A 12,634-nucleotide genomic window follows, 5' to 3' on the forward strand; every position below is an offset into this window, starting at 1 on the left:
GATTCTCCAACTTCTACCGCAGATTTATCAAGAATTACAGTACCATCGTCAGTCCCCTCACTAACTTACTCCGTAACCAGCCCAAGTCTCTGTCCTGGTCCCAACTTGCCACCAACGCCTTCGAGACCCTGAAAAGAGCCTTCACCACCGCTCCCCTCCTCGTCCACCCTAACCCGGACCTACCATTCATCGTGGAAGTGGACGCCTCCACCACCGGAGTGGGAGCGGTCCTTTCCCAGCGGCAGGGGACGCCAAGTAGACTCCATCCATGCGCCTTCTTCTCCCGCAAGCTCAACCCGGCGGAGGTCAACTATAACATCGGTGACCGCGAACTCCTGGCCGTCAAGCTTGCCCTTGAGGAGTGGAGGCATTGGTTGGAGGGGGCTACTCATCCGTTTCAAGTTCTCACTGACCATAAAAATCTCGAATATCTGAAGGCTGCCAAAAGACTCAACCCTCGCCAAGCTCGCTGGGCCATGTTTTTCTCTCGATTCAATTTCTCCATCTCTTACCGCCCTGGTTCTAAGAACACTAACGCTGACGCTCTGTCTCGCATCCATTCCCCTGAGGACAAGCCCGAAGAGCCTGAAAAGATCCTGCCGGAGTCTATCTTCGTGAACCCTATCCAGTGGTCCGAAGAAACCATTCCCTCCTCCAATGCCTCCACACGCACTCCGCCGGGTTGCCCCCAAGGCTTGCAATACGTCACACGGGCACGTCGCACTCCACTTCTGCACAATACCCACTCATCACTTGGCACTGGTCACCCGGGGGTCAATGAGACCCTCTCGTTGCTCAAACAACGCTTCTGGTGGCCCAACATGGCCAACGACGTCAGAAGGTACGTGCAGGGCTGCAGGGAGTGCGCCATCTCCAAAAGTCCACGCCATCTTCCCACCGGCAAGCTACTTCCTCTGCCCGTTCCTGAGCGACCCTGGTCACACCTGGGAGTGGACTTCGTCACCGACCTCCCTGAGTCTGACGGTCACACGTGCATCCTGGTGGTGGTAGACCGCTTCTCTAAGTCCTGCCGTTTGATACCCCTGGAGGGTCTACCTACCGCTATGGCCACGGCAGAGATGCTATTCAACCATGTTTTTCGCTATTATGGAATACCTGAAGATATAGTCTCCGACCGAGGACCTCAATTCATTTCCCACGTCTGGAAGGCCTTCTTCTCCCTCCTGGGTGTGACCGTCAGCCTGTCATCTGGATACCATCCTCAGTCGAACGGGCAGACGGAAAGGAAGATCCAGGAGATTGGCCGCTTCCTGCGTACCTTCTGTCACGGCCACCAGAACTCCTGGAACCAGTACCTGGGTTGGGCCGAGTACGCACAGAATTCCCTCCGTCAAGCCACAACTGGACTAACACCCTTCCAGTGCGTACTCGGCTACCAACCCCCGCTGTTCCCCTGGGATGGGGAACCCTCCAACGTCCCTGCAGTCGACTACTGGTTCCGGGAGAGCGAGAGGGTATGGGACTCAGCTCACCACCAACTGCAGAGAGCCCTGCGCAGACGCAAGAGGACAGCCGACCTTCGACGCTCCGACGCTCCAGTCTATCAACCGGGGCAGAAGGTCTGGCTGTCCACCAGGGACATCAGGATGCGTCTGCCCTGCAAGAAGCTGAGTCCCCGCTTCATTGGCCCGTTCACCATCCTTCGGCAGATCAACCCCGTCACTTACCGTCTCCAACTCCCTGCACAGTATAGTAGAATTCATCCTACCTTCCACGTTTCTCTGCTAAAACCTCACCACCCTTCTGTTGTTCCCTCCACAGAACCTGACGTGGCAGCCGCCGAGCCCCCCCTTCCACTCATCCTGGAGGACGGCACAGCTTACGTGGTTCATGAGATCCTGGATTCCCGGCGCCGTGGTGGTCAGCTCGAGTACCTCGTTGACTGGGAAGGTTATGGCCCCGAGGAACGCTCATGGGTACCCAAGAATGATATCCTTGATCCTATCCTATTACAGAACTTCCACGCCAATCACCCGGACAGACCTGCCCCATGACCTAGAGGACGACCACCACGGCGTCGAGGTCCGCGGCCCTCAGGAGCGGGCCGTGGGAGGGGGGGTACTGTCACAGACACGTCAGGTTCCACCTCACTGCAGTACCCACGCACTCAATCACCAGCCTTCTAATCACCGCCACCTGCACGTCATTACCCTGCAATCACCAGCACTATAAAGCCACCACACTCACACACACTCACTGTCCGGTCTCGTTCGCACTACATGATATGTATGCTTACCTTAAGGACTCCCTAACTACTTACCCTTCCTGCTCCAGCGATCTCCTTCATCTCCTTCGTCTCCTGGTCTCCCCGTGTGCAAACCTACCTGTGTGTGTGAGTGTCTCCATCGTCTCCCTCAACTGCATCTCTCATCCATCATCTGCAAGTTGAAAAGGACAGTATTATACCCTATTCATCTCTCATCACGCCATATCTGCCTGTTATCATTCTGTGCTCTACTGTTTGCAAATAAATACTTAACTGGATTGCTTCTACTTCAGTCTCCGTGTCTCTGTTGTAACAGCCCCCTCCTTGTGGATAATTACTGCAAAAAAAATTAAATGCACATACAAAGTACACGCGGTTACAAAAATCCGGCGGTGTGTGTACAGTAAGCACATAATCTTCCGATGATGAAATTTTGGTTACGCGCTGACCTTCACGTACATTTAAAAAGTGCTATAAATATTAATATTAAATGAGAAACTTGAAAATGCAAACAAAAATTTGAAATGTTGCAAAATAAGTGCAAGCTAAAAATGAAATAAAGATAAGCTTAAGCTAAATAGAAATACTTAAAAAAGTAAAAACGAATAAAAATGCCAAAATTACTAAAACTAAAATTTAAATAAAAACTGCAAAAAAAAAAAAAAATGTTCTTCCTCAGTATTTTTGTCGTTTTCCAGTAGAAATATCAAAACATTCTTAAATCAAGATACATTTACTTGAGAAGCAAAATGACTGAAGATATGAAATCTTAAAATATCAAAACTGAGTGAGTTTATGCTTAAAACAAGGAAAAATATCTGCCAATGGGGTCAGAAAAATAATATTTTTCAGTAAACAATACTTCACATCTTAAGTCATTTTGCTTCTCTAGTAAATGTAAGAATGTTTAGATATTTGTACTTGAAAACAAGACAGAAATACTGAGAAAGATCATTTTTTGCAGTGTGTCAGAGAGAAATGCTGATCATTAATTCTCTTACGATATTCAGTACAGAAAATATCAATAAAAACAATTCAGTCTGGGCTGTTTTATCCAATAATGTTGTGTCATTATCTTAGAAACATGTGATCTGAGTTTGCATTGTGAGTCTCTGTGATTCTGCATGTCATCAGTAAATACTGACTCTGTCTCTATATTATTCTTCCTGCAGATCATAACCATGAGGGACTACGTTCCAAAAATCATTGGACGGGAAGCGTTTGATGAGTATATCGGACTGTACGAGGGCTATAACGACTCTGTGAATCCTTCTGTGTCAAACGTGTTCGCCACGGCTGCGTTCCGCTTCGGTCATGTGACCATCTCACCGGTGCTCAGGAGACTGAACGAGAGCTTCCAGGAACACGAACACTTCTCTTCTCTGAATCTTCATCAGACCTTCTTCAGCCCTTGGAGACTGATAAAAGAAGGTGTGGTGGATGTCCCTGCTTTTTTTAATTCTGATCTAGCCAGACTCCAATTTACAGTTTTTTCTGATCAAGAACTGTCCATTTACACTGCAAAAAACTTTTTTCTTTGTTTTGCTTTCCAATATATCTAAAAATGAGATGAATGTGAGTGTGTGTGTGTGTGTGTGTATGTGTGTGTGTGAGAGAGAGAGAGAGAGAGAGAGAGAGAGAGAGAAAGAGAGTGTGTGTGACATATCAGGACACAAATGTAATGACATGGGAATGACACAGGTATTACAAGAAGAGGTGAGTTATGAGGACATTACTCCATGTTCCCACTTTTCAAAAGGCTTATAAATCACACAGAATGAGTTTTTGTGAGAAAGTTTCCTGTGATGGTTAGGTTTAGGGGTAGTGTAGGGGGAGAGAAAATACAGTTTGTACGGTATAAAAACCATTATGCCTATGGAATGTCCTCACAATTCACAAAAACAAACCTGTGTGTGTCTATATATATATATATATATAATATTGTCATTGTAATCAAAATCTGTTGCTGTTTGAGCATAAACAACATCTGCAAAGTTATGATGCTCAACGTTCAATGCAAAGGGAGATATTTTCTTTTACAGAATTCTCTGTTATATATATATATATGTGTGTGTGTGTGTGTGTGTGTGTAGAGCTTGAGTGTGCATGTACATGTGTGTGTGTGTTGATGGAGACTCTGCTGCTGCCAGATGTTCTTTTCACTCATGCAAAATATTGAAATGCATGTTGATAAGAAAGAAAAAGTAGCGTTTCAGGGAAGGCTGACTTCATTATAGAGCTGATTCATATGTACATGTCCAGGCAAGGGACAGAAATATTGAATATGTCAATATTAAATTATTACTGCTGCAACTGGCAGACTCATTAATGAAGCACTGAATAATTTCACTGAATTATTTATCATTTGAAGTTCAAATCAGTTGCACATCTAGAGGACATTTTACATGCATCCTGATTTATAGAAAACAACTTGATCTTGATTACAATGACAATAAATCATGTTCAGAACATTTTTTGTTGTTCAGTTTGTTATACTTATTTACTAGTGAAAATTAAGTGAAGTTCACAATGTAATTTCGGGAGGAGTGAACCCATCTAATCTTTCAATTAGTGAAACTCAAACATAATCTCAAGAGGAGGGAACCCTAATCTTTCAATTACATCCAGATCATATAAGCAGCTACTCACCCTGCTCCGGCATCAGTTGTTTCGATATCCCTCCACCTCCCCAACTCCACCACATAAATTAGGCATCTCATCTATCGTACTCCTCTTCCAGGCACTAGTAGTCCCTGGGGGTATATCCAAGCTTGAGTTGAAGCTGCTTCCTCGAGCCCCTCCACAGCGGACAGCAAGCCAAATACGCTTAACCTTATTAGCTAAAGATTTTATGAGGAAACAAACTCGTGAAGTTTTAGTTAGCATAACTCCTCAGCACTGTATTCCACACATTTGCAAATGGGAGCAAAAATAGATTTCATCTGTCTGTCTTGGATGGTTAATGTCTCATGGCATGTTTTGTGCTCTGAAGGCGGACTGGATCCGGTCCTGCGGGGTCTTCTGGGCCGGCCGGCTGCCCTGCAGAGCCAGGACCATCTAATGACAGAAGAACTGACGGAAAGACTCGTGGTTCTCAACATCCCAGAGACTTTAGATCTGGCAGCTCTGAACCTGCAGCGGGGACGAGATCACGGCTTACCAGGTTACTGCCTTCACATCAAATTTAACAGCAGGTTTATTAGGCTGCCGTCACTTTAAGATCTGACGCACGGATCCATTATACTGTTACACGTGTTTTCTTCCTCAACTGTTTGATTTTGTGTGTATTTGACTATTTAGGCGCAATAAGCAATGAAAAAGAACTTAATTTAGTACTGAGAGGAGGCTTTATGTGTGCACACTTTGGGTGTGAGATCAAATGAGTGAGTGAGGGGAGACGGTTTGTGTGTGCAACTACATGTCAACTTATTCTACTAACCCGAACCCTAACCTAACAGTCTACTAATACTCTAATGAGAGTTAGTTGACATGTAGTTACTTAGTAGAATGTCTAAAGTGGACCACCTGACTGTTCTCTTACAGGTTACAATGACTGGAGGCTTTTCTGTGGATTTGACAGAGTTGAAACCAGATCAGATCTGGCCGAGGTGATCGGAAATGATGTTTTGGTAGAGAAAGTAATGGATTTGTATGGACATCCAAACAACATTGATGTGTGGCTAGGAGGAGTGCTGGAGCAACCGCTGTCTGGAGCCAGGACCGGACCGCTCTTCGCATGCTTGATTGGAAAACAGATGAAGACGCTGAGGGAAGGTGACAGGTGAGCTTTGAGTAGTGTCGGCAGTAAGAGCAGAAACATTGCTCAACTACAGTTAACCTGCAGTCACCACAATAGAGTCAACTCTCTAGTCAAGCTTTATTTCTATACTGCTTTATACAATACAGGTTTTTATTCATTTTAGTTAGTGTGTAATGTTGCTTTTTGAGCATAAGCATCATCTGCAAAGTTACGACACTCAAAGTTCAGTGCAAAGAGAGATATTTTCTGTTTAAGGACTACAACAGATGGCTGTTAGGAACTACAACAAGCTTCTTCCTGGGTTAGGGACATCACTAACCCTACATAAACCCCGCCCCCGAGAACACCCAACAAAGGGGGCGGGGCCATGTTGGGCTGCTTTAGAGAAGAGGAAGAGTTGTTGTAGTACAGTGTTGTTGTCATGCCGTCATTTTACGCCGGACTGCTTCACAAACGAGGGTCAATTCAACACAAAAGATGAACATGACGGCACATGCTAGTGGATGAGTTGATCAACTCCACAGCAACTACATCAATTTATCCACTAACCATTCAGAAACGTCTAAAAGTTGTAACTTCTTCCTGAGTCTCTCCATCAGTGTCGACTCCGGTTTGAACAATGTAAGGCTGAACACTTTCCTCATTTTGGCTGCGTGAGATTCTCCAGCTTTGTTGTTGTTGAGCTGTTAAAGCTCCGCCCTCTTCTGGAGCAGCAGCTCATTTGCATTTAAAGGGACACACACAAAAAATGGCATGTTTTTGCTCACACCCAAATAGGGGCAAATTTGACAAGCTATAATAAATGATCTGTGGGGGACTTTGAACTAAAACTTCACAAACACATTCTGGAGACACCAGAGACTTACATTACATTTTGTAAAAGGGGCATTATTTGTTCCCTTTAATGTTTACATAACCAAAATAAAGTCTTTAAGACTGGACGTTTTTAGTATTATTCAGATACAACCTTTCCAAAACTTAATGGGAACGTAAATGTTCTTAGAACATACTTCATAAAAGTCTTTGTTAAAGTGTTATAAGCCATGAACCAAACCAATCAGCTACAAGGAAAAATCACATTAAACTCTGATTTGAAGCAAAAAAGTATTTGAAAAAATGGACAAAAATACAAAAGAGCAGGGCTGTTTACTTAACAGCTTTAGTGAGGGAAAGAACTACAATCCAATGAAGCATTGCTTCATGGTAGTGGGCGGAGCTTTTGACACGTTTTGCTTGTTTTGACTTGATTGGTGGAATTTTCTGTACAGCGTCATGGGTATTGTAGTTTTTCAACATGAATTCCACTCTTAATCACTGTTATTTTAAATCTAAGTTAAAATAATGCAGACTAATGTCTTCAATATAAGCAAATACCATTGATTAATGACCTCAGAGCTCACAATAGATCTGACTTTAAATGGTTAGAAGTTGTCATTAAAATTCAGTTTTTTACTTCCGGAACCCGACTGTTGTGTTCATTATTCAGCTCAGTTCAGTGTTAATTCAGTTTAGTACAATAACTGTGTACAGTACAGAGGTTAAATGTTTAAACAAGATTTGCTTTTGTCGATTGTCATTGTCATGTCATTCCAACTGCTGAAGCACAAGAGATGTTTTTTGGCAAATGATTCCTTTAACTTGTCTGAGTTCATGTCAAAATGATAAGAATAACACATCGTATCAATCAAAATGTGGATATTCTTGGTGTTATTCAGATTCTGGTGGGAACATCCTGGTGTCTTTTCCCCAAAACAAAGACAGGAACTACAGAGGCACTCTCTGTCTCGTGTCATCTGTGACAACAGTGGTGTGACGGAGGTTCCTCTTGATCCGTTCAGAGCAGAAACTTACCCGGAGGACTTTCTCTTCTGTGGAAACATCCCGTCACTGGATCTGGAGGAATGGAAAGAGCAACCTGATGACAGTACGTATGTGACATGCTGTCTTTAGACTGAGATATTAGGTTAAAATTTACATATACACTACTGTTTGTTTTTTTGTCTTTACATATTCTTATATAATTTTTATATAAAATTCATATTTTATTTTATCTTATATAATTCTATATTTTTATCAAACAAATATATTTTTATTCCTGTGATCAAAGCTGAATTTTCAACATCATTACACCAGTCTTCAGTGTCACATGATCCTTCAGAAATCAACTTAATTATAATATAATTATAAAATAAATATAAATATTAAAATAATATAAATATAACATTATAAAATAATTATAATTTTACTATATATTATATAAAATTCATAATATATTTTACCTTATATAATTATATATTTTTATATTATTTTTATTAAACAATTATTTTTATTCCTGTGATCAAAGCTGAATTTTCAGCATCATTACTCCAATATTCAGTGTCACATGAGCCTTCAGAAATCAATTGAATGCATCCTTGTTAAATAAAAGTAATAGTTTCTTAAAGAAAAATCTTACTGACTCCAAACTTCTGAATGGTGGTGTATTTACAAAGAAAAATGTATATTATGCGTCATGTTTTTCACCATCTTTTCCTTCACTAGTTCATTTTAAATAATGGAACAAATGATTCCATGTTGCCTTCCAATTAATTTAACTCAAACGCTGCATGCATAATAATCATATAATAATTAGAAATAGTTTTGCATTTCAAAATAACTTTAAATGAAGTGAAGCATGTCACACTGCAGGACACTGCTTGAAGTTTCATGTCAGCCTACTTTATGTGTCCATGTGCAAACGCAGCCAAACACTACTGTGGAAATTCATGAATACCAAAGAGGCTCTAATTTGAGGAATTACACAGTCTCAATGAGGAATAAAAGACATGCAGATTCACTCAGTATAATGAATGAGTTAAATCGCTTGTGTTCAAACTGCGGTCCCAGGTGAGACGCTGAGCTGTGATTTTATCCCCAGTGTGGCAAATTGATGGTGTAACATAATCTGTTTCTATGGTAATAATTGTTTCGTCACCCTAACTTCTCAAACACAAATCACTGTTTGAATCTTAATGAGAAATCTGCTGCTTTTTCTAAGTGTGAACACTCTGCGGAATGTGTCATGTTCTGACAAAAGACCATTTTTCATTTTTACTTGCAATCCACTATAGTTCAAAAGTTTGGGGTCAGTGAGATTTTTATAAAATTAAAACTTTTATTCAGCAAGGATGCATTAATCAAAATGACAGTAAAGATACTATTTCAAATAAAAAAAACTTTGTTCATCAAGAATAAAATGTAAAAAAATAAAGCAGCACAACTGTTTTCAACATTGATAATAATCAGAAGCAGAAAATCATCATATTAGAATGATTTCTGAAGGATCATGTGACACTGAAGACTGGAGTAATGATGCTGAAAATTCAGCTTTGATCACAGGAATAAATTACATTTTACAAAATATTCACATAGAAAGACAGTTATTTTACATTGTAATAATATTTCACAGTATTAGTTTTAACTTGTGATCAAATAAATGCAGTTTTGGTGAGCAGAAGAGACTTCTTTCAAAAACATTATATAATCTTACCGACCGCAAATTTTATTAAAAGGCTTTCAGGAAATCTTTCAGTGTGACCAATATAGCTTTTTCAGTGACTCACATTGAACAAATATCAAAACAGACATATTTTTAAAATATAGCTGCAAGCAGCAATTACGGGGTCAAGCACAAAAGCGGCACAACAAGCCAGCCTACACGGCCGAGAGCATCAGACCAACTGCAACAGTGAGCGATTAAAGACCTATTAAGATCATTTTAGGCAAAAGAGCTGAAAAATGATCAAAAATGAGGATTTACTGGTTCATCACTTTCGACTAATAGGTGGCGCTGTGACCAAATTAATGTGGTATGGTCAGAGTGAGGTGACAATGACACTTGCAAAGTTTGGTGTCAGTATGTCAAAGCATTGCGGAGATACAGCTTCAAGAGTCATTTTTGCATCATGCCTCAAATTCGTTGCTCCAGTATACGAAAACGGTTTGACGTATCGACTTGAAATCCATAACTTTTTGTTGAGATGATATGGTTCGATTTTGGTGAAAATCGGAGCAACTGTCTAGGAGGAGTTCGAAAAAGTAGGTTTTTAAAGAAAAACAATATGGCGGACAGGAAGTTCAGCCAACTATGGCAAATTTGATATCTGTGTTCTCGGCATGACCCAAGGAATCAACTGAGACCATTGAGACCATACAGTTTCATTACAGTGAGTTAAAATAGTCAAAAGTTATTAGCATTTTTTTAAATTTTGTTATAACTCTTGGCCACAAGGTGGCACTGGTCCGAAACTTCTCAGGCTCCTTCAGGGCATTGTGCTGATGACCCCTTACCAAGTTTAATAAAGATACATTAATGTGTTCGTAAAATACAGCATTTTAGCACAAAATTAAAAATGGCCGATGGTCAAAAGGTCCGATATAGGAAAATTGGATATCATTCAACTCAGCATGATGCCCTGAATCTAACGAGATTTTTTTATTTATGATTTTTGGACAAACCCATCAGAAGATATAAGCAAAATTATCTATTTTTCATATCTCCGCACCAATAGGTGGCGCTGCGCCGAAACACTGCATGATGCCTCAGGTCATGCTTGTGATGATATGTACCAAGTTTGGTCTGAATATGATAAAGTGTTGAGGAGATACAGGCTTGTGTCTGTTTTCGCAAGCGCTACGTAAAATTTGTTTGCGTGGTATTCGAGAACGGTTTGACAAATCAACACCAATTCCATAACTTTTTGTCGGCATGGTATGAAGATGATCTGATTCAATTTTCGTGGAAATTGGAGCAACGGCCTAGGAGGAGTTAAAAAAAAAGTAGGTTTTTCAGAAAATTCTAAATTTTCATGACGTTAATGCATTCGTCTTGACCCAAGGAATCAGAGGGAAAAATTATTTTTCTAGGTTTCTAGATTTTTATAGTTTCTGGCCATTACGGTTCAAAAGTTATTAGCATAAACATAAGTGCAACTTTGGACAGCTGGTGGTGCTAGAGGGATTGAGTTAGAGACTCCAAATTTGCTATGGACAAAGGTCAGACTGTCCTCTAAGTATGCCAAATTTCACAACTTTCCCGCAAGTGGTTCAATGGGCTGCCATAGACTTCAAGAGCAGAAGATGAAAAAGAAGAATCGAAAATAAAAATAAAAAGAACGCCAACAGATACAATAGGTGCCTCCGCACCTTCGGTGCTTGGCCCCTAAAAATACTGTTTGGAAGTTAGTCGGGCAGACACCAACAACAAACGTGTATCCAATCAGCATTAGGGGGCATGTGACGGTCGAGGAGAGAGAACGAGCAAGAGGGACATTTGAAGAAAAATGGAAAGAGAGATGAGAAACAATACAAAGGAGTTCAGAAGAATATCATGAAGGTATGAAGGTCTATGACTGGGCAAGCACTAAAGGACCCGCGTTAATATTAGAAAAGATTTCTAGTGCTTGAGAGAGCTAAGCGGGAAGGTCTGAAAACAGACATGGAGGCTGCTTTGTTTCTGCTTCTCATGTGAGTAACACTGGGTTTGATTGTCTGGAGCTGCTGTGCTGTTGGCGACTAACAACGTACACTTTGTATTTACTCTTGTGTACCGTACGTTCATTTTTTGCGCTATCAGGAGTCTCTCCTGCGCTCACCACACACCAGCTGTAGGTGGAGAGGAGAAAGAGTGAAAGAGCCAATTCAAAGCCTATATTATAAGACCTACTGTACCAAACGGATGTAATATAATGTTACACATCAGATGTTTTTTTTTCCCAGTTAACCAAACGTTCACTTAAGACATGACAGATAATTTTTATGTAAATATGTATATCGAGATTGCACACTGTCTTTGTGCACATGCTTCTGATCTGTTAGTCAGTGTGAGTAAGAATGTTTTATTTACATCAGCATGAGTTTGAAAATCACATTTCATTGGTTCAGGCTCTTGCCATTGAGAATTCACTATGAACATTCACATTTTTCATGGACAAAGGAAAGGTACTCCTCTCAGAAAACATACAAATAAAGATACTTATGTGTTTAAATGCTATTTGGAGCATTGGGATCACTAGGCGAGGTCAATGAGCCATATCTAGAAACTGCAGAACATGACTTTTGCTGGACTCTTTTCACTTCAGACTGTAAGAAAACACCTATAAACCACCTTAACATCTCAGTAACTGCTCATTTCTGCTCTGGCAACCAGCAGCAGTTTGACGGATGTTTGTTCCTGTTCAGTAATTCTGGTTTGTTCACACAGACATTATTGGGCCACAGGTTGTTGGACTGCAGCAGCTCATGCAGTGTAGTAACAATCATTTTCAATGTGTTCGCCGCTCCTCAGAGTCTGTAATTCTCACAGCGCCGACGCTTGTAATCTCGACACTGGAATCCAGCCCAATGATAAATATTGATCCATTATGAGCCTGCGACGCTGCCAAAACAATTAACGTTAGCAGACGCACCTGTTACGTGCAATAGAAATTAATCTTTCTAATGAATATTAGGCAAATCCCACGGTTGGTACGGCACAGATGAGAGTCCACGTCATGCCAGATGGAGAAACATGGCAGGTTTGCATTAGCTTGGCCTCCTGACATCACGGGTCCCGACCCGTTCTCAACCCATCTACAGTGTTTATTCAGTCCCGAAGCTCAAGATGCCTA

At 41.1% G+C, this 12,634-nt stretch overlaps 1 protein-coding gene across 1 annotated transcript in view; it reads left to right on the forward strand.

Annotated features, from left to right (window-relative positions):
- tpo (thyroid peroxidase) overlaps positions 1-12,634 on the forward strand; it is a 55,882-nt gene that overhangs the window by 40,192 nt on the left and 3,056 nt on the right. Inside the window, exons 7-10 of the mRNA XM_067366933.1 lie at positions 3,400-3,658; positions 5,220-5,390; positions 5,771-6,008; positions 7,703-7,911. Coding sequence (XP_067223034.1) covers positions 3,400-3,658; positions 5,220-5,390; positions 5,771-6,008; positions 7,703-7,911 — 877 coding nt within the window. The remainder of the gene's footprint in view (positions 1-3,399; positions 3,659-5,219; positions 5,391-5,770; positions 6,009-7,702; positions 7,912-12,634) is intronic.

This window comes from Chanodichthys erythropterus, chromosome 18 (assembly GCF_024489055.1).
Source record: "Chanodichthys erythropterus isolate Z2021 chromosome 18, ASM2448905v1, whole genome shotgun sequence".
Classification (NCBI taxonomy): Eukaryota; Metazoa; Chordata; class Actinopteri; order Cypriniformes; family Xenocyprididae; genus Chanodichthys; species Chanodichthys erythropterus.